This window comes from Erythrolamprus reginae, chromosome 2 (assembly GCF_031021105.1).
Source record: "Erythrolamprus reginae isolate rEryReg1 chromosome 2, rEryReg1.hap1, whole genome shotgun sequence".
Taxonomy (NCBI): Eukaryota; Metazoa; Chordata; class Lepidosauria; order Squamata; family Dipsadidae; genus Erythrolamprus; species Erythrolamprus reginae.
In genome coordinates this window covers 217,227,486-217,248,784 of record NC_091951.1, presented here as the reverse complement: position 1 = coordinate 217,248,784, position 21,299 = coordinate 217,227,486, and the positions used below count along the sequence as shown (strand labels likewise).

Sequence of the window (21,299 nt, the reverse complement as noted above, 5' to 3'; positions counted from 1 at the left end):
TGGCTGCCGATCAGTTTCCGGTCACAATTCAAAGTGTTGGTAATGACCTTTAAAGCCCTACATGGCAGTGGACCAGAATACCTCAGGAACCGCCTTCTACCGCACGAATCCCAGCGGCCGATAAGGTCCCACAGAGTTGGCCTTCTCCGGGTCCCGTCGACCAAACAATGTTGTTTGGTGGGCCCCAGGGGAAGAGCCTTCTCTGTGGCGGCACTGGCCCTCTGGAATCAACTCTCCCCGGAGATTAGAACGGCCCCCACCCTCGTCTTTCGCAAATTACTCACGACCCACCTATATCGCTAGGCATGGGGGAACTGAGACACCTCCCCCAGGCTTTTATATTTTATGTTTTGGTATGTATGTGTTGCATGGTTTTTAATTGTTGGGGTTTTATATATCTTTCTCTTTTAATATTAGATTTGTTGCAATGTTATATTGTCTTTGATTATTGTTGTGATCCGCCCCGAGTCTTCGGAGAGGGGCGGCATACAAATCTAATAAATAATAATAATAATAATAATAATTATTATTATATTTGTTGTTTAATAGGTACTGCTTTTCATTGTATAATGGTCATATCCCAATTTTTCTGAACCATTTCTATTTAGTCAGGTTGCCATGTTGAAGTTCTCTTCCTGCGTTACATTTCCACTTGGGATCTGGATCCAAGACATTGCTATCGTATTACTTGGTTCACCTCCTGGAGCCCATGTTACGATTGTGCTCGGCATGTTGCTGACTTCTTGTGTGCATATCCTAATCTGACATTGCGAATTTTTGCTGCCCGTTTGTACTTCTGTGAGGAGCGCAATGCTGAGCCTGAAGGGTTGAGACGTCTACACCGTGCAGGAGCTCAGATTGCCATCATGACTTTCAAAGGTAAGACATTGCAGAACAATGGCATCTAGAATAACAAATGTGATTGCAAAATATAGTCAACACTGTAAAGCAGACATGAGCAGCCCACAGCCCATGGGCAACATTATATTATCTATATATTAACTATGTTATATATATATTATATGAGTCCCAGGACAATTCCTCTTCACTTAATGCTGCCCTGGCAAACTGAAATTATTGGAGTGCCTATGCTGTCAAGGAAGAGTCAGCATTATGGAATCTATGATAATTCCTTACAAAACCCATGGAACTGTAAAATGAAAAATTAAAATAATTGAAAATTATTGTAGAATTGAAAGATGATTTCTTGTAAATTTTTTGTATATTTGACTTCTGAAAGTCCAAAATTTCAAGATGTTTCAAAACTACTGTGATACTACAAGACAATAATTTTTACATTTATTTATTTTTTCCTTTTTTGTGCAATGTTCATACTACTGTTTAAACTTACATGATGTTCCCCAATAAGGCACCTGGGATCTTATTTAATTTCTGATATACAGTTGTACCATTCTTTCTCGTCCAAAGAGAATTGGTGGTCTACAGAGGTGGGTTCCTCCCAGTTCAGACTGGCTCACCCAAACCAGTAGCAACCCACTGGTGATGTCATGATGACACCATCTAACCAGTTCAGTTGGTGCCAGTCAATGGGTGCCACCATCTTTTTTTAAAAAATAATTTTTTTGCCTGGGGGGGGGAGTTTTTCTGGTTTTTTCCCCTCCTGCACATGCGCAGAAGCCATGTTTTCAGAACTGTGCATACAGTCAGTATTTGTTTTCTGCTTATTTGGGGGGGATTTTTTTTATTCTTTGCCCCCCAAAATGAGCTTCAGTTCCATGGCCATCACTGCCATCTCCGCCCTGTTCTTCGTGCTAGCCGTACGCACACACCATAGAGCAGGTTGGCAATAGCAGTGATGGTCATGGGACTGAAGCTGTTTTTTGGTGTGTTTGAAAAGCGGAGGCCAGTAGTTATCGGCCCAAGAAGCCTGCAGCTGCTGCCTCTTTTTTGGCTTCTTGCAACAATGGTGGTGAACAAATGCAGGCTGGCAGGGAACCCAGTGGTGATGGCTCAGCCTAGCTTGCCTTCCCTGGCAACCAACCAAAGGAGGAAGATAAAATCATGGGATGAAGAAAGAGGTGATTGTGGGGTAGAAAGCAGGAAATTTGTGTAAGAGCTGGGGCCTCTGAAAGAGGGGAAACAGGGCAATGTGTGGCAAAGAGAGAACGGGCAGCATGCAGAAAGTGGCCTTTGACAGATTCTGTGTTTAGCCACCTCAGACCCAGGAAATAATAGGTAGACAAAGGCTGCAATAGCTGTAAGTTCAAATTTTTTTACTATCGTGGCGTGACTTGGTGGGCATGGCTTGATTGGAGTCATGTGACTGAATGGGCATGGCCAACTGAGTGTTACTGAGAAGTAGAGAGGAAGGAAGGAGGGAGAGAAGAAAGGCAGGGAAAAAAGAGAGGGAGAGAGAAAGGGAGGGAGGAAGAGAGATAGCAAGAGAGAGGGAGAAAGAGAGGGAGAGAGCAAGAGAGAGAAAGAAAGAAAGAGAAAAAGCAAGAGAAAGAGAGAAAGAAAGCAAAAGAGAGAGAAAGAGAGTGAGTGAGAAAGAAAGCAAGAGAGAGAGAGAGAAAGGAGAGGAAGGAAAGAGGGAGGAAGCGAGGGAAGGAAGGAATGAGAAATGGAGGGAAAAGGAAGGAAGGAAGGAAAGAAGGAAGGAAGAAGAAATGGAGGGAACAAGGAAGGAAGAATGAAATGAATGGAGGGATGGGGGAAGGAAGGACTTTTTGGTGTGTGGGTGTAATTTTTTTAAATTTTTTCTCTCAACATACATTCAAACAATACAGTGTACCATCTAATTTTCCATGAATAAAATGTGAAATTTTGTTAGTAACTAATATCAATAAACAAAAAAGTTGCAAAAGTTTTTTTTTTTAATGTTGTCATCCAGGTACATATTTTATTTTAAATTAAATTCCCTCCTTAATGTTCCTTCAAAAAGTACACCAATTATATTTCTAATTTATTAACTTATTATGCCAAAGCGCTTCCTTCTTTCTTTATACATTTTTCTATAAACCAATAAAACCTTGTATAGCCAATCAGATGTTAACAAAAGAAAATTAAAAACAAAACATAAACATATGAATTTCAGACTTCTTCCCCTCCTCTAAATAGTACATTCCCATTTTGTTTTTTAATTTAAAATACGGTATGTGCAGTGTGCATAGGGATTTGTTCATAGGTTTTTTTTATAGTCCGGCCCTCCAACAGTCCGAGGGACAGTGAACTGGCCCCCCTCTGTAAAAGGTTTGGGGACCCCTGTTCTAAGGAGTTGGCTATTATCAGAGCTTGGTGTCATTTAAAAATTTGCTGAACTCTCCTTCTATCCTCTCATCTAGGGGAAGATACTGAACAGTACTAGGTCTAAGATAGAACATAGGAGTTCCAAGTCATGGGCTCCAGCCGGAACCGTCATTCCACTGTAGAAAGTAGAGCACGTAGGCCCGTTCCAGTTCCAGCTGCTCGTTCAGACGCGTGTAGGAGCAGCTGGAGCAATTCCAGTAAAAAATTATCTCAGTGTTTCTCGGCGTTTCAAAGCATCTTCTGGCTTTGTAGCCCACGCCAGCAGGCCCCCTCCAGCACGCTTCTGAAGCCTCTCAGGCGCCCCCAGGACAACGGCCGCTTTCACTGACCGCTGCTCCGGGTGCCTTGGTGTTTCTCAGTGTTTCAAAGCGTCTTTGACCTCTTTCCATTTTTAAATATTTGTCCTTTTTGTCTATCTGTTTATCTAGATAATTCTTTATGAATCTATTTTATCTGGTGGTCTCTTATTTTTTTTCTTGGTGGTATTGGGTTATACTGTGATTTTATAATTTCATATTTCAGAGTTTCCCAAACTTCTAAAGTTATTTTCCCTTTGAGATTTCCATACATGGAATAATTCCTGAGCCCTAAGTTTGTTGAAATCAGCTTTCTTAAAATCCAAGACACTACTTAAGACTTTGTTCTATTACTTGTGTCTGAAGCATGTTGAATTTCAACATGCTCTCTCCTAAAGTTCCCATAACTTCATGTTATCATTTCATCTCTGTTAGTAAGAATAAAGTCCAGTATAGCTGACCTTCCAGTTCCCTCCTCTATTGTTTGGGTGACAGTGTTGTCTGCAAGGTTTGTCAGGTACCTGTTTTATCTCCCATTTGGTAGTGTTTGTGTCCCAATTGATGTTAGAGTCCCACAATACTATTGCAGTGTGCTTGTGGCACACCTTAGCTAAAAGGTTCATCTATTGCCTGTTTCATTGTATTGTCTATAACAGTGATTTTCAACCTTTTTTGAGCCGGGTTGAACCTTTTCAACCAGGCCCAGCCAGCGGCACTTTTTTTACATTTACAAAATCCTGTGGCACACTACCAACCAAAATGACACAAAATGACACTCAAGACACTCTCCTCTCTTTTTCCATCCCTGTCTCCTGCCCCCCCGTGCGTGTGTGTGTGTATACACACTTTTGAGCCATTTCCAAAAATAGGTGAGGGCTGGGGTTTTTTTCTCTTTTATTCTTTGGGTGCTTTTTATTATATGGTTTAAATCGAGTCACTTCTCTCTCTCTTTTGTTTCTCTCTCTTTCCTCTCATTCTCTCCCTCAATCATTTTCTCATTTCTCTTTTTTCTCCCCTTTTTGCTCTCATTTCTCTCTCTCTCTACCTTCCTCTCCTTTTCTTTCTCGCTTTCTTTCCTTTTCTCTTTCTCTTGCTTTCTATCTCTCATGCTCTTTATCTCTTTGTCTCTCTCTTTCTTTCTCTCTCTTTCTGTCTCTTTGTCTCTCTCTTGCTTTCTTTCTCTCACTCTCACTCACTCGCTTTCTCTCTTGCTTGCTTTCTCTTTCTCTTGCTTTCTTTCTCTCCCCCTTTCTTTTTCTCTCACTCTTGCTCCCTCTCTGTGTCTCTCTCTCTCTTGTTCTCTCTCTTTCTCTCTCGTACACCACACCGGCAACAGCAGCATTGGGCAGTAGCTGCGGGGCGGCGGCAGGGCAGTTGGCTGCGAGTGGGAGCTCCAGGGCAGAGGCAACAGTGGCGGTGGCGGCTGGATGTGTTGCTGGACGCTGTACATGTTTGCGCTGCGTGGGCATGGGTGCGGGGCTGGCACCTCCATCCTGGCCCAGCCAGCGGGCCAGTGCCAGCCCCATGCCCATGCCCAGCGCACTGCCAGCATGTACGGCGTCCAGCAACACGTCCAGCCACCACCATCGGTGCCTCTGCCCTGGAGCTCCCGCCCTGGAGCTCCCTCCTGCCGTGCCCCAAAGCTCACCTGCTGCTGCCACCCGGGAAGCTCCAGCCGGGCAGGGCACTGCAGCTGCCTGTGCCTCCACCCTGGAGGTCCCGCTCGCAGCTGCAGTCCCGTGGTTACTGTCCAGTGCTGCTGATGCCGGTGCCCTCCCGCTCCCGCTGCCAGAGCCCTCCCGCCGGGCCCCAAAGCTCACCTGCCCTGAAGAAGGAAGTGGCAAAGAAGAAAGCTGTGAAGAAGGAAGCTTAGCTTCCAGTCTTGCAACTTTTTGCTCTTTGCTCTTTGAGCTTCCTTCTTCGCGGCACACCTGACCATGTCTCTTCGCAGCACACTGGTTGAAAAACACTGGTTTATAACACACATCTATGGCAGTGTCATTCCTGTTTCATTCTATAATAATGCAAATGCCTCTAAGGTTTTCACCTTTGTTTTTTGTTTTGCACTAGAGATGTAGAAATCTTTTTTTTTCTTTTACAAATAATACAACTTCACTTCCTTTTCTGTTAGATCTGTTTCTTTTGAACAGTTTAAATTCTTCTAGCAATATGTTCTAAACTTGGGTTTCATTCCACCAAGTTTCAGTAATGGCAGTAATGTCCTTCTTGTCCCCATGTACAAAGATTTCAACTTGGCCTTATTTGTTCCTCATACTTTGAGCATTAATATGTAATATTGGAGTTCTGTTTGGCTGACCCTGTGTTTGCCTCATACATCTCATTTTGTATCTTTGTTTCCTTTCTTTCTTTGCACTTGATTGATTGCCATCAGGTTTATGCTTGAGATTAGGTCTTAAAAATTGCTCTCCCTCCAAATTAATTTAATTTAGTTTAATCCAGATTAAATTCTTCTGATTATTAGGCAAAGACAACTGACCTTGAAGCAAAATAAACTAATTATACTCGGTATGATTGCATACTCAGATGAATATAAAAGCTATACAAATCCTTCAAAAAATAAGCACAGGGAGACAGGTGGGAATGACTTCCAAAAGAGTCAAGTGAGCCACTGAAGACAGAGTTGCTTTGAGAATGCATGGGAGTATGTATAAAATAACTCTTTATTTCAAAAGAGATATTATATACATACTCCCATGCATTCTCAAAGCAACTCTTTCAAAAGATTTGCACAGCCTTAGAAGATATCAAACTGAATTTCAATGTTTCATGACTCTTTCTTATCAGACTATTTTTACTGCTGGAACACCTTTGTGGAAAACCGCAAAAAATCCTTCAAAGCCTGGGAAGGACTTCATGAAAATTCTGTGCGTCTTACCAGACAACTCTGGCGTATCCTTTTGGTGAGCATTTACTTCTCTCACTGAGCTTCCCTTTTCCTCTTTGCTGTTCTTCTTTCACTTGTCATCCCCTACTTCTCCTCAATGTAAGCAGAATCACTGCCCTCTATTTGTTCTTCTCTTGCCTTAATATTTCTCATTCATACCCTTCCCTCCATTTCCCAAATTTTCCAACATTTTCTTGATGTTTTCTTTCTTTCTTTCTTTCTTTCTTTCTTTCTTTATTTATTAGTTGGACTTGTATGCCGCCCCTCTCCGAAGACTCGGGGCGGCTCACAACAAGTAAAAACAGTCACAACAATCCAATTAATTAAAATATTTAACGATTTAAGAAAAACCCCATGTAATAGCAAACACACACACAAGCATACCATGTATAATTAACATGCCCAGGGGAGATGTTTAGTTTCCCCATGCCTGACGGCAAAGGTGAGTCTTAAGGAGTTTTCGGAAGGCAGGAAGAGTAGGGGCAGTTCTAATCTCCGGGGGGAGTTGGTTCCAGAGAGCCGGCGCCGCCACAGAGAAGGCTCTTCCCCTGGGACCCGCCAACCGGCATTGTTTAGTTGACGGGACCCGGAGAAGGCCCACTCTGTGGGACCTAATCGGTCGCTGGGATTCGTGCGGCAGGAGGCGGTCTCGGAGATATTCTGGTCCGATGCCATGAAGGGCTTTAAAGGTCATAACCAACACTTTGAATTGTGACCGGAAACTGATCGGCAGCCAATGCAGACTGCGGAGTGATGGTGAAACATGGGCGTACCTAGGTAAGCCCATGACTGCTCTCGCAGCTGCATTCTGCACGATCTGAAGTTTCCGAACACTTTTCAAAGGTAACCCCATGTAGAGAGCATTACAGTAGTCGAACCTCGAGGTGATGAGGGCATGAGTGACTGTGAGCAATGAGTCCCGGTCCAGATAGGGCCGCAACTGGTGCACCAGGCGAACCTGGGCAAACGCCCCCCTCGCCACAGCTGAGAGATGGTTTTCTAATGTGAGCTGTGGATCGAGGAGGACGCCCAAGTTGCGGACCCTCTCTGAGGGGGTCAATAATTCCCCCCCCAGGGTAATGGACGGACAGATGGAATTGTCCTTGGGAGGCAAAACCCACAGCCACTCCGTCTTATCCGGGTTGAGTTTGAGTTTTATTACTGTCCTTCTTTGCTATCTTGTCTCATATTCTCACAATTGCTTTTGAATCACTTATTTCTCCTTGATTCATAGCCTCTTTATGAAATTGATGACCTGCGAGATGCTTTCCAAACCCTTGGATTTTAAATTCCTGCTTGGGGAGAAATGAAGATGAAAAGATGCCAACGTGTTTTGTGATACACTTCAACATCCAACTTTTTTCCCCAGTTCTTTCCTTCCTAAGCATCAAATTCTGAAAAAATGCATATTTAAGAAAAAAGTGGCAAGGTCTTTTGAATGATCTTCTTTTGCATACTGGGACTAGGGTTTATGGTACTCTGTCCTCCATGGGAAGAACTCAATCCAATCAAACTGTCCAAGGCATGTGGCCACATTTATTATTACTCTCACAAAGTTCAGCAAGATAAATAGATAATTTAGGAAGATAGTCATTTGTATTAAACAAAAGGATGTAATGAAATCTCCTAGATGAATGATAGATGTGGAGATCAAATATTAAACTTTTAAAATTGCCAAGGTATTTAGCATCCACAAAAAACTCTGAGTTTACAAGGATGAAAATATGAAATTTAAATCTTGATGCCTTAACACTCCATAGAAAGAAGCTAATACATTTTACCATATTGTTTTTAGTAGAGGCCTACTGTAAATCTGGAGGGCACTGCTGCTTTGACACTGGATTTGTGCTTGGTTTTCATAGTGTTATGATTGTAAGTCAAAACACTCTTGCAAGAAAGTATTTTCAAAGATATACCACAAGAGCCTTATACTTTGGATTACATAAATTAAATGTTAAGTTAGAGGTAGATTTTCCCCTATTTTTTAAAATTAGAACTAGAAATAGCAACATTTTTTTCATGTCTTATGACATTTACAATAATATTATCAAATTGATTAAGCAAAGTAATAAAAAATCTGTTAACTAAATAAGGACTTCTGACAACAAGGAAGTTATTGGAGTTGGGGAATCAGTTGGAGAATGCTATTTTTATTGATGAAGAACAATCATTTCTAGAATATTGCTTTTAATTATATGCAAATTTATTCAATAAATAGACCACAGGGGCCTCTTCTTTAACAAGCAAAGAGAGAAAAGTTTTATTTATAATTTCACTATTATGCATTCTATTAAGTGTGCTCTGCAAATGCTAGGCAAGGGTGAGTATGTCAGAGTTATACTGGAACAATTTGAGCGGCTTCTATAAAAATTGAAATTATTTTGTACAAATATGTGTAATGTAAAATAAATACATATTGAAATAATAATATTTGAAAGTCAAGCCATAGTAACTATGGAATTAAACATGAGTTTCATCATATTTTAAAAAATCAACCCTTTTAGAACATATTCAATCATTTAATCACCATTGCTATATATAAAATTTTAAGACTCAAAAATAGGATTAAATCTAAAACATTCTGAATATGGTTTATTGAATTTTTAAGAGATGAAGTCACAATTAGCTGATCATTAGTCAATAAAAAATAGTCAACATCTAATTGCCAATATCACTAAAATATCATCTAATGATTTATTATCATCATCATCATCATTAATAATACAACACAGCAAACGAGATCACTATGCTGGATTTCGTATTTCATCACCAGTCGGGCACTTCCCAAGCACCTAGGACTGCGTAATGTAGTGGCGAATTATGTGTGCCGATCCCAGTAAAGCGGCCTTCTGCAATTGACAGATGGAGATTTTTTCAATTCTGATGGTTTTCAAATGTCCACTGAGATCCTTTGGCACTGCTAGGATTCAAAGCAGTGCCGGCAAAAATGAAGGGAATCCCAGCGAGGGGAGCCTCAGGGGAATCCCAGCAGTGCAAAAGTGGGCACTTCACTGGCAATGGAAGTCCGGAGGTGGGGTTTCCCAGCGAGGGGAGCTTCAGGGAAATCGCAGCATCGCAAAAACATGGAAGTCTGGAGGTGGGGTTTCCCAGAGAGGGGAGCCTCAGGGAAATCCCAGCAGCGCAAAAGCGGGCGCATCACTGGCAATGGAAGTCTGGAGGCGGGGCATCCCAGCAGCGGTGGCTTGGGTTCGTAAGGTGAAAATAGTTTGGAAGAAGAGGCAAAAAAATCTTAAACACTGGGTTCGTACCTCGAAAAGTTTGTTAAAAGAGGCATTCGTAAGACGAGGTACCACTGTATTTTGAATTGCATTCGGAAACCGATCAGTAGCCAATGCAGCCGGTGGAGTGTTGGAGAAACATGGGCATGTCTAGGAAGGCCCACGACTGCTTGCGCAGCTGCATTCTGCATGATCTGCAGCTTTCCAATGCTCTTCAAAGGTAGCCTTCAAATACAGGCGGGGGATGAGAGGAAGGTTTTGGCATCCAACTGCCTCCGCTTTGCTATCTCCACCAGGTCAGATCTGTCCGAAAGCGGCTTTTGCAAGAGGCAACCTGGCTGTCTCCATGGCAACCTACCTTGGTGTCCCCTTTAGCACCAGTTGCCTGGCTGTGCTGAAACGCCACCAGCCATCGCCTCCATTTCTTTGCTGCCTCCAAACTAGTCCACGGCACCCTTCCCTGCGCTGCCTTCTGGGCAGAGGTGGGCTGCCAAGGTAGAATGGCGATGTGTGCCCACCCCTGCAGCTCCGAGCGCCAGTGAAGCCCAGGGCAACTCTGCCCCTGCGTGTCCACGCACCATTTTGCTACCTGCCCAGGTGTAGTAGCAGAACTGCCCCGGACCCCGCCAACACCCAGAGCCACAGGGGCAAGCACGCATCACCGCTCCACCCCAGCAGCCCACCTCTGGACAGACAGGCTGGCCTCTGAGGAGGCAGGGAAGGAAGAGAAACTCCGGACTTTATTTATTTATTTATTCTTTGTGTTGGAAGGGACCCTGCGGGTCTTCTAATTCAACCTCCTGCTGGTACAGGAGGCCCTATACCAGTGATGGCGAACCTTTTTTGTGTTGTGTGACAAAAGGGGTGGGTGTAGGTGTGCTAGCATGTGTGCATGTGCCCATACCCCTCCCCTCCCCCTGCACATGTACACACACCCTGCACTGCCACCTGCAGATGTGCACAGGCCTTTCTGAAGCCTGGTAGGTGATAAAAATCCCCCAATGGACAAACTGTAAGCTTCGAAAATACACTTTTGGTTTGCCAATTGTGCTGTTTTTTGCACTCCGCAACTTCAGAAAGCTTCCCTGAACCCTCCAGAGTGCAAAAAACAGCACAACAGCACAACCTCTGTGAGCAGGCCATTCCACCAGTTGATCGCTCTCACCATCAGAAAGTCTTCCTTATTTCCAGGTTGAATATCTCCTTGGTCAGCTTCAATCCATTGCTTCTGGTCTGGCCCTTTTGGTACCTTGGCATACAGGATGACTCCCTCCTCTACGTGGTCAAAACCCCATCTCACATCCCCACACCCACAAGTGCAGTCATGAGGGCCAATCCTATACAGGATTCCTGATTCCTTCCTGTGTTTGTTACTATGGCATCTGGAGAAAAGAATGTGTGGTGGCATCTCTCCCTCTCTCTTACTCCCAAGCTGTTTCAGGCCCATCTTGGACTTCACATAATGACTTTGGGCCTGACAGCCCCTCTCTGCAGACTCGGGGCGGCTTCAAATAGCTTGAATCTGCAAGGATTAATTCAGAAAACCCAAGGCTCAAAATGAACTGAATAAAAGCAGTGTATAATGCTCTTAAAAATGTTTACGAATAGAAAACATTTTATCAGAATGGCTTAATATTAAGAAAATGATATATGATGTTCGTTTAACTATTTAAATGGATTAAGGACATGTGTTGGTTTCAGGGTTGTCTTACCTAGGGATATAAATGTGCATGTACTTTATACTCAAAGTATCCCATGTTATTCATTTGTTTCTGAATGATTTTCAGGAAATTTCATGTAATGTTGACTAGAAGCCTTCCGAGGTTCTTTTTCAACCCTACCTATGTATGAATTTAGTATTTCCCTTTATTTCCCACTTTGACAGCTTCATTCAAACCACTGTTCCCTCTAAGGTGCGCCAGTGCATGGGCGCGCACACAACAATCAATGCTGCACGGCATTTGTAAGTGCTGCGCAGAGAAGAGAACAGGAGCCTTGGGCTCCTGCAGCTTCTCCAACAGAGAAGCTGCAGTAGCCCAGGGCTCAGTGGACTCCCCTCTGGCTCCTGACAGAACCCCCTTTTGCCATCTCTGTTTTCCTCGAGACATCCAAACCACATTTAATGGTCATTATCTCGATTGAAGCAAAAACTGCAGTGTCACTCCACTCTTTCCGAAAGCAAGGAAGCCCCCGCCCCCCCTCTCTCTCCGCCCCTGCCTGATCCACTCTTTCCAAAAGCAAGGAAGTCCCGCCCCGCCCCCCTCTCTCTCTCCACCTCCACCTGATCGGTACTTTTTCTCTGGTAGAATTAGTCAAAGAATTCCCATCGTATTTTTCTTAACTTTTCACATGAATATTTGAGCACTGGTATGTTTTAGGCAAGATTTAAAAGAGTAACTATTTTAGGATTTACTAAAAAGGCAATTCCAAATTTTAAAATACAAGTCAAGCATTTTTAAAATAAATTCATTAAGAAATAATCTAAGAGAAACTCAGTGCATAAAATTAAATGTGTATGGTACTATTTTAGATAATTCATTGGGGTATAAGCGGCACAATATATTGTAGCTTCTGCTTTATAGTGGCCAATTCTTTTAAGCAAAAAACCCTGAAGACCCAAGGGGCAAGTTTCAATATTGGAATGCAGAAGCAGTTTGAACTAACAACACAATAAAAGAGATTTGCTTAAAGGTAAAAGTTCTGTTTGAAATAAGCAAATATATTATATATGTTATTTAATAGATTTAATAATGATACAATGGTTATGGTAACATGATAACAGTATGGATTTTGATGCTAATGATCTGATTTATTTAATTAATTAATAAGAATATTTTTTGAGAGATTGGTTCTTCCTTTTAGAAGGTGAATATTATTGTATAGAGGAAAGATTACATGATTAAAGATGGAGTAATTCCTGATTTGATATTTATTGAGTTAATATTTGTCCTAATTTATGAGATAATGCTTAAATGGAAAATGTGAAGATTTACCATATGAAAGTCTGAATTAATCAATTGGTTTGGAATAATGATTTCAATTTATGAGATAATGTTTAAATGGAAAATGTGAAGATTTACCATATGAAAGTCTGAATCAATTGGTTTGGAATGATGATTTTAATCTATGAGATGAAGTTTAAGTGGAAAATCTGAAGATTTACTATATGAAAGTTTGAACTAATTAATTGTTTTGGAATAATAATATTACGTGAACTTTTGATTATTAAGAAAATCTGATATTTATAATGAAAATGAATACAATATAATATGCCTAACTATATGTCTAAAGACAGAGTAGAGGTTTTTGGTTATGATAAATGAAGGAATAAGAAAAATGGACATTGAGAAAATGATCTAGGAGGGGAAGGAATCAGCAGACCTAAAAAGGAAAAGGTATGAGAAATAAACTGCTATTTTGGAATGATATAGTGATTAACTGTAGGAATTAAATTGTTGGATTAATTTGACAGTGAATCCAGAAGACAAAAATAGATATTTTTTTTTTACTGGAGGTAGCTTTCTTCTTGGGTGTTATATACTTAGATTTATTTTAAGTTTTATGATCGAAATGTTATAAACAACATTTCTCTTTTCTGGGAGAGGGGGGGATATTCCTTAAATTTGATTATATAGCACCAGTCTGCAAATATGAGATGGGAGACATTCTGGAAAGGTTAAAGAGGATGGAAGAGAAAATAGAAAGGAAGGAAGAGAAGGAGAGAGGTAGAGGAGGAGTGAAGTAGTAAGTAGGTAGGAGGAGGAGGAGATGGAGAAAGGAGGGGAGTTTGAGAAAGAATAAAAGGAGCAGATTGGGGTAGGTTATGAAAAGAATAGATGAAGATGGGGATTCTTGAATAATGGATAAGAATGTGTATCTATATATGTTTTTATAACACTGGAAGGTATATACAGTACATGTAATTTGTTTTGTGAAGGTGGAGAAAAATAAAAAACTTTTTGCTAAAAAAAAGAGTACCAAAATCATCACCATCACAGTTAGACATATACTTAGAAAACAATTTTAAAATGAACAGCTTTAAAATGGTAATCAACTGGGGGAATGATGTTCCAAAGGGTGGGTATGATGATAGAAAAGGCTCTTGTCTCAAATCCCATCATGTTGTCACTTTATCCAAAATGAAATGAGGATGATCACAATGAAAACCTATTTCGTTATTGTCTTGGGTCATATCTGTCAAAAAAAAAAATCAGGTGCTCAGGCATGAAAATTTGCCGCTCAAACATTATATTTTTCCGCCCACCGCGAAAAAAAATTAGAGGGAACATTGGTTCAAACCCCGTGTTCTTCCCGTTTTTCCTTGAAGCGGTAGTCTAGTAGGACCATTCCTTTCTGCCTCCCTCCCTCCCTCCCTCCCTTCGAGGCTCGTAAATCCTTGTTCGTAGAAATTCAAGAAGTAAGAAAACTAAACTTTATCGCCTGAATTCTTAACCGTAGCGAGGAGAGCAGCGCCGATTCACTTACTTCTGCGCCGGCTGCAATCGAAATCAAGATCCGCCCAATACCAACGAGGATCGACCTCGAGCGCCCGCTCCCCATCACCATGGCAACTGCAAACCTCGCTAGTCAAGGGCTGAAGGCGAAGGCAAGTCATGTGCTCCGGAAGAACCGCCTTTTGGCGCCCCCTTTGGCAGGAAGTGGATGAACGAGAAGACAAGGAGGGGGAAGCCTGAGCCAAGGAAATTAAACACTCGGCGGAGTGGTCGGTTTATATCGGAAAGCGGCTTTGACTTGGGGAAAGGCGATCTGCCGAGGGGGCGCGGTGGCAGCCCTTTGGGCCCCTCCCCTCCTCCCTCGGTTTTTTCGCGGCCGCCGCCGGATCCCGGCTCCGCCCCGCCCCCCCGTCGTTGGGAGGGCTGGTCTGGGTCGTTGGCGCGCCCCCTTCGGGGTAGACGCTAGGCCTAGCTGGAACCAGAGGTAAGGAAGTGCTGCCCGACCCAGGACCACACCTGCAGGTCACTTTTCCTCCTGCAGCCGTTGTGGTGCCCGCCCTGCTTTCGCTCCATGCAGTTCCAGACCATTTTTTTTGTTAGTGAGCTTCTTGTTCGTGGTCTGTTTTTCTCACGGTCTCTTGATTGTTCACACAATGAGTAGCTGTATCCCGGGTCAATTGTTTACTCTGTCTTGCTCCGCTAATGTCTCTGGTTCCTTTGATAGCTGCACTTGAAACACGTGTTTCCCGCGTTGATATTTACCTGCACAATCTCTGTGGGGTATTCTTGTAAACAATGCTTGCAGTACTTTTCGCAGAATGAAGGCTTTAGCACCCTGCCTGGTGCTTCTCTGCCCGCCTATACCTACTATCTATTAAAAATTCATATTGGAACCTAGAGAAGAAGTCTGTCGCTTTCTGGTTGACTGCCGTTTCTTATTGATTAAAAACATCAAAAGGCAAGGGAGATAACTCCGGAGCTGACTAACAAACTTCTAAAATTTACATTTACTCCACTCAGAAATTCAAGATTTTATTGGGGATAGATAAATGGCAAATAAACGATACCAAGAAATGCATCAGACTAAAAATAAAAATTAAAACAAAACTTGCCTCTATTATCTAGACATCCGACTTGAGAACTAAGGATAAATTTTCTGACAGAACAATTAATCAGTGGAACAACTTGTCTTGAGAAGTGGGTGCTTCATCACTGGAAGTCCCTGCTTGAACAGAGGGTGGGGCTAGAAGACCTCCAAGATCCTTTCCAACTCTGTTATTCTGTTACCTGTTCTTTCCTATTTTTTGTCCTAATTAAAACAAGTTCAATTTTTTTCTCTTGAAGAAAGAAGCATTAGATCATTGAAAACTTAAACTGCAAACTGTGTCAGAACCAATTGACAAAGATATTCATTCTTTTAAGGAGAATGGAATTGCAAACAGTTGAAGATTGATTCAGAAGGCAAGGGGAAAGTTATTGCTTTCAAAATTTCTTCTCTTGCTCCTAGCAACATAATTTCTGATATTAAAAATTATTATTATAAATTTCAGTGGAGAAAATACAATGAATACAGTTGCCTTAAGAAAAGGTTCTCCAGAGTTGTAGCCATTAGCTTGCAAGAATGACTTTTAATGTCTGCCAGAGTAAATGGGCTAATAGTTTTGAAATTGTTAACCTTACATTGACATGCTTCAGTGCAGAGACGACTGTTTGCTCCCCCCCCCCAGGGTCAGGGTTTAGAATATTCAAGAAGGGGGGGAGCAAGACAAAAAAGTAGGATGAATATATATTTAAAACAAAAGCATTAAAGGGTGAAGTAGTATTGTCATTGCATTGTGTATAAAGTGTGCTAGGAAAGAATATGCTAACATCACTTTATTGCTGAGTTGCAGTATAAAACCCAGGGCAACATGTAGGCTCCAAAAGCTCTAGTATTTCCTAGAGATCTCCAAAAGTTGTTACTAAAGATAAAGATTTTAAAGTTAAATTAGCTAATATTCTGGGCTACCTGTTGCTTTTTTGAGCACAAATAACACTCACTCTTGATATCGTTTTTCCCTTTTCTCAGGAAAAGAATTCTGCACTAATTGTTTGGCAGATGCAGCTTGTATAGACTTTAAAATAATGTTACTTTGGGTTCCTGATAATTATAAGTTTGAAAACTGATTACAGTTAGTGTATTTTGAATTAATTCAGGTTTCTGAATTATCTTTGAAGATAACCTCATTCAATGTTTTGCAGCAATGAATGTTAAGCCCAGAAATAATTATAGCTGGTATCTCAACAATCAAAAACAATCTGGTAGAATCTTGTCAAATTAGCAGGTTATTATAAAGCACCTCAGAAAGTTAACAATTTAACAATTGATAAATGTTTGCTTACTGGCTGAGCTTTGTTATTCTTTCTTCCTTTCTTAATTAGATTTCTTTGCTGTCCACCTTGCTTTTAGGTGCCTGTAGGCAGCTTATAACATCAAGAGTAAAATCATGAAGAATAAATATTTCTAATAATGTAAAAATTACAATTAAAAAGATGGAGAGGAAAGGAGTGGGATATGTAAGGAAGAAGGTGGGGTTTATGCTAAATCCACCAATCACTCCAGCGTGTTACACCCCCATTGGGGGTCACGTGTCTACTGGCAGAGGCTGATTTAAGGCTCTTAAGATCAGAAGAGAGGGAGGGGATCTCATCTGGGGAGGACAAGAGTTACATCAAAAAAGGCTCTTCTGGACTCTACTAGCCGAAATTCCTTGATTGATGGGATCCATTACTTCTGCCTACATGGGGCTGAGAAGCTTTCTCAGATTGGAATGGGACAATTTGCCACTGCCAACTTGCTGTGGTCAACTTGTCTTGGTTAACTCACTGTGGGACAATTTGCTGTGGAACAATTTAATCATTTTATTTACTAGTAATTATTTAAAATAAATAAAAATATTTTAACTTTTGCAATTCACATTTCATTCTGTCCCTCCTTTTGCATGCTTTCTTGAATGATTGTATTCCACAATTTCTTTGATATTAGTGTAACTCTTGTCCCACAGTGAATTGGCCATGGCAAGTTGGCTGTGGTGAATTTCATAGACCCTTCTCAAATAGCCTGGACCCATGCCATGCTAGGCTTCAAAGGAGATAACCAACAACTTGAATTGCACCTGAAATCCTACTGGCAGCCAATGCAGCTCGCTGTGGTGTAATATAGGCCACTGTAGGGCCCCGAAAAAGTTGTGACTCCAGAATAACTCCCAGCACAATCCCATTCAGAATTAAAGATTCCCAGATCTTGAAGCTCAATGCACCCAAAGCCATTTGGTTTGCCTGGATTAAGTTGAAACCTGTTGTCCCCCTGGTATCATGGGAGGGTAACTACATTACTTGGATCACCAGGGCGGGAGATATAAAGTTGAGTATCATTAGCATCATTAGATACTTCATCCCCTGGTGGTAGATGATTTCATCCAGCAGTTTCATGTAGATGTTAAAAAGGACTACCAAATCCTGTGGCATGCCACAAAAGAGCAGCCATGGACTGGATCTTTCACTCCCTATCAACACTGATTGGGACCGACCTTGGAGAAAGAGTCAACACTGCTGCCCAACCTCAAACCCCATAGGTGCCCAAAAGGATACCATGGTTGATGATATTGAGAGGTCAAGTAGAACAAGAATGATTGCAATACCCCCATCCCACGACCACCAGAGATCATCAAGTGGAACTGATGCTTTTTCTGCCTTATAACTGACCCTGAAACTTGAACCTTTTTTCCCTCGGGTGCCGAATGAGCATGCGATCGCACATGCCTGAGTGCCGATACCCACAATTCAATGCCTGGGGAGGGCGAAAACAGCTTCCCTTGCCCCCCAGAGGCCCACTGGAGGCCAGAAATGGCCTGTTTCCCAACTTCTGGTGGGCCCAGTAGGCTCGTGTTTTGCCCTCCCCAGGCTCCAAAGGCTTCCCTGGAGTCAGGGGAGGGTAAAAACACCTGCCCCATCCCCCGAAGGCTCTCTGGAAGCCAAAAACGCCCTACCAGAACCTCTGTGTGAGCCAAAAATCAGCTGGCTGACAGGCACACAGATGCATGTTGGAGTTGAGTTAGGTCAACGGCTCGCATGCCAGCAGATATGGCTTTGCGTGCCACCTGTGGCACGGTTCGCCATCACTGTCCTATACCATTTCAGACAAGTGACTGTTCAGTCTCTTTAAAAAACCTCCAGTGATGAAGCACCCACAACTTCTGAAGGCAAGCTGTTCCACTGATTAATTATCCTCACTGTTAGGAAGTTTCTCCTCAATTTCAGATTGCTTCTGTCCTTGATTAGTTAGTTTAGTTGTTTAGTTTCCATCCAATGTTTCTTGTCCTGTCCCCTGGTGCTTTGGAAAATAAATCAACCCCTCCTTTTTTGTGGCACTCTCATATCAGTTATTATGTCCCCCACCCCCTAGTCCTTCTTTTCTCTAGAATAGCCAAATCCAAATGCTGCAACTGTTCTTCATATGTTTTAGTCTCCAGACCCTTAATCATCTTAGTTGCTCTTCTCTGAAGTTTTTCTCAACTTTTTTGTAATGTGGTGATCTAAACTGGATGCAGTTTTTATCCTATATGCCTTTGTCAGAATCCAGGTTTGACTGAAGCAAATCCTTTTGGAATCTTCTCTCTTTATTGGATGGTTGCAACTCATCCTAGAAGAATAAAATCAAATATACAATGTCAGCAACCCATGGTTCTGGAGCTGCATGTGGCTCTTTCAGGCCTCTGCTGCAGCTCCTGACATCGCTGCTCATTCCACCGACATGGCCAGCTCGCTGCTCTTACAGAACCTTGTGCAGAAGCATTGACTGATACAGCGCAGGCCTAGCCAGTGCCTTGGGGCGGAGAGCAAGTCACGCATACAGCCCCAACCAAGTCTGGAAGTAGCCACCCGCCATTTCCTGCTGCGGCAAGGGGGAGAGAGAGAGAGACATTGAGATTGATTCAGCTCAATTTGGCTCTGTCTGTTCCCCTCTCTCCGCTTTTACCCAGTTTTGCAAGGATTCAATTGGACTCTGATTGGATAACAGAGTCGACTGACAACGAGTCAGTCGAGGTGACTGGGGCTTGTCCTTGTCCATCTGTCTGGGAAGAGTTTGATCTGGTGACAGCTGATAAAGTGGACAAGGCCATTTGAGCTGTGAGTTCCGCCACCTGCTTACTGGATCCGTGTCCCTCCTGGCTGGTTTCAGCCAGCAGGGAGGTGACACGGAGCTGGGTCCAGGAGATTGTCAACACTTCTTTGGGGAGGGGGTCCTTCCCGGCTTCCTACAAGGAGGCACTTGTGTGCCCCCTCCTCAAGAAGCCTTCCCTGGACCCAGCCGTACTCAATAACTATCGTCCAGTCTCCAACCTTCCCTTTATGGGGAAGGTTGTTGAGAAGGTGGTGGCGCTCCAGCTCCAGTGGTCTTTGGAAGAAGCCGATTATCTAGGCCCTCAACAGTCGCGTTTCAAGCCCAGTTACAGCACGGAAACTGCTTTGGTCACGTTGATGGATGATCTCTGGCGGGCCAGGGACAGGGGTTTATCCTCTGTCCTGGTGCTTCTTGACCTCTCAGCGGCTTTCGATACCATCGATCATGGTATCCTTCTGTGCCGGCTGGAGGGGTTGGGAGACACTGTCCTTCAGTGGTTCTCCTCCTACCTCTCTGGTCAGTCGCAGTCGGTGTTAGTGGGGGGTCAGAGGTCGACCTCTTGGTCTCTCCCTTGTGGGGTGCCTCAAGGGTCGGTCCTCTCCCCGCTGCTATTTAATATCTACATGAAACCGCTGGGTGAGATCATCCAAGGGCATGGGGTTAGGTATGCTGATGATACCCAGCTGTACATCTCCACCCCATGTCCAGTCAACGAAACAGTGGAAGTGATGTGCCGGTACCTGGAGGCTGTTGGGGTCTGGATGGGTGTCAACAGACTCAAACTCAACCCTGATAAGATGGAGTGGCTGTGGGTTTTGCCTCCCAAGGACAATTCCATCTGTCCGTCCATTATCCTGGGGGGGGGGGGAATTACTGACCCCCTCGGAGGGAATCCATAGCTGACATTAGAGAACCATCTTTCTGCTGTGGTGAGGGGGTGTTTGCCCAGGTTCGCCTTGTGCACCAGTTGCGGCCCTATCTGGACCGGGAGTCACTGCTCACAGTCACTCATGCCCTCATCACCTACTGTAATTGGGTTACCTTTGAAGAGTGTTCGGAAACTTCAGATCATGCAGAATGCAGCTGCGAGAGCTATCATGGGCTTCCTTAGGTATGCCCATGTTATACCAACACTCCGCAGTCTGCATTGGTTGCCAATCAGTTTCCGGTCACAATTCAAGGTGTGGTTATGACCTATAAAGCCCTTCATGGCATCAGACCAGAATATATCCAAGACCGCCTTCTGCCGCACGAATCTCCTCCTACCTCTCTGGCTGTTCGCAGTCGGTTTTAGTGGGGGGGGGGGGGGAGGGGTTCAGAGATCTACTTTGTGGGGTGCCATAGGGGTCGGTTCTCTCCCTACTACTATTTAACATCCGACGGTATGGGGTGAGGTATCATGGGGTATCAGTAAGCTGATGATACCCAGTTATACATCTCCACCCCATGCCAATTCAGTGAAGCGATTGATGTGATGGAAGCTGTTAGGGTCTGGATGGGAGCCAACAGGCTCAAGCTCAACCCAGACAAGACCAAGTGGCAGCCCCGACCCTCTGGAATCAACTCCCCCGGAGATTAGGATTGCCCCCATCCTCCATGCCTTTCGCAAAGTCCCTAAAATCCACCTCTGCCGTCAGGCATGGGGAAATTGATTCCCCGGGGCCGTTTCCGTTTTACGCAAGGTTTGTCTCAGATGTATGATTGTTTTTATACTAAGGGGTTTAAATTGCTTTTTATTGTTGGATTTGTACCGTGTTTTGTGCTGTGAGCCGCTCCGAGTCTCCGGAGAGGAGCGGCATACAAATTCATAATAATAATAATAATAATAATAATAATAATAATAATAATAATATTATTCAGTGAATGCTTGCCACTGGGGTGGTTGTCATGTCCTTTGCCTGCCAAGCATCTTTGGGGATGCCCAGGGACTATATTTTCTGGCCACTTTGGAGTGAGTTGCAGGATGCATAT

General features: G+C 43.1%; 2 protein-coding genes and 1 long non-coding RNA gene across 6 annotated transcripts in view; 2 read left to right on the top strand and 1 right to left on the bottom strand.

Annotated features, from left to right (window-relative positions):
- Positions 1 to 7,793, top strand: part of AICDA (activation induced cytidine deaminase) — a 61,052-nt gene extending 53,259 nt beyond the window's left edge. The window contains exons 3-5 of the mRNA XM_070741843.1: positions 609 to 879; positions 6,372 to 6,487; positions 7,706 to 7,793. Of these exons, the coding sequence (XP_070597944.1) occupies positions 609 to 879; positions 6,372 to 6,487; positions 7,706 to 7,759 (441 nt within the window). The 3' untranslated portion in view covers positions 7,760 to 7,793. The remainder of the gene's footprint in view (positions 1 to 608; positions 880 to 6,371; positions 6,488 to 7,705) is intronic.
- LOC139161969 (uncharacterized) overlaps positions 1 to 14,525 on the bottom strand; it is a 71,245-nt gene extending 56,720 nt beyond the window's left edge. The window contains exon 1 of one of the 2 annotated variants that reach the window (XR_011558210.1): positions 14,196 to 14,525. This is a non-coding gene — a long non-coding RNA (uncharacterized lncRNA). The remainder of the gene's footprint in view (positions 1 to 14,195) is intronic. The other variant, XR_011558207.1, reaches the window with a different exon arrangement.
- Positions 14,282 to 21,299, top strand: part of PHC1 (polyhomeotic homolog 1) — a 250,073-nt gene continuing 243,055 nt past the window's right edge. For 2 of the 3 annotated variants that reach the window (XM_070741840.1, XM_070741842.1), the window contains exon 1: positions 14,301 to 14,648. The gene's annotated coding sequence lies outside the window, so the exon portion shown is untranslated. Of the gene's footprint in view, positions 14,649 to 21,299 lie in introns of all 3 variants that reach the window. The other variant, XM_070741838.1, reaches the window with a different exon arrangement.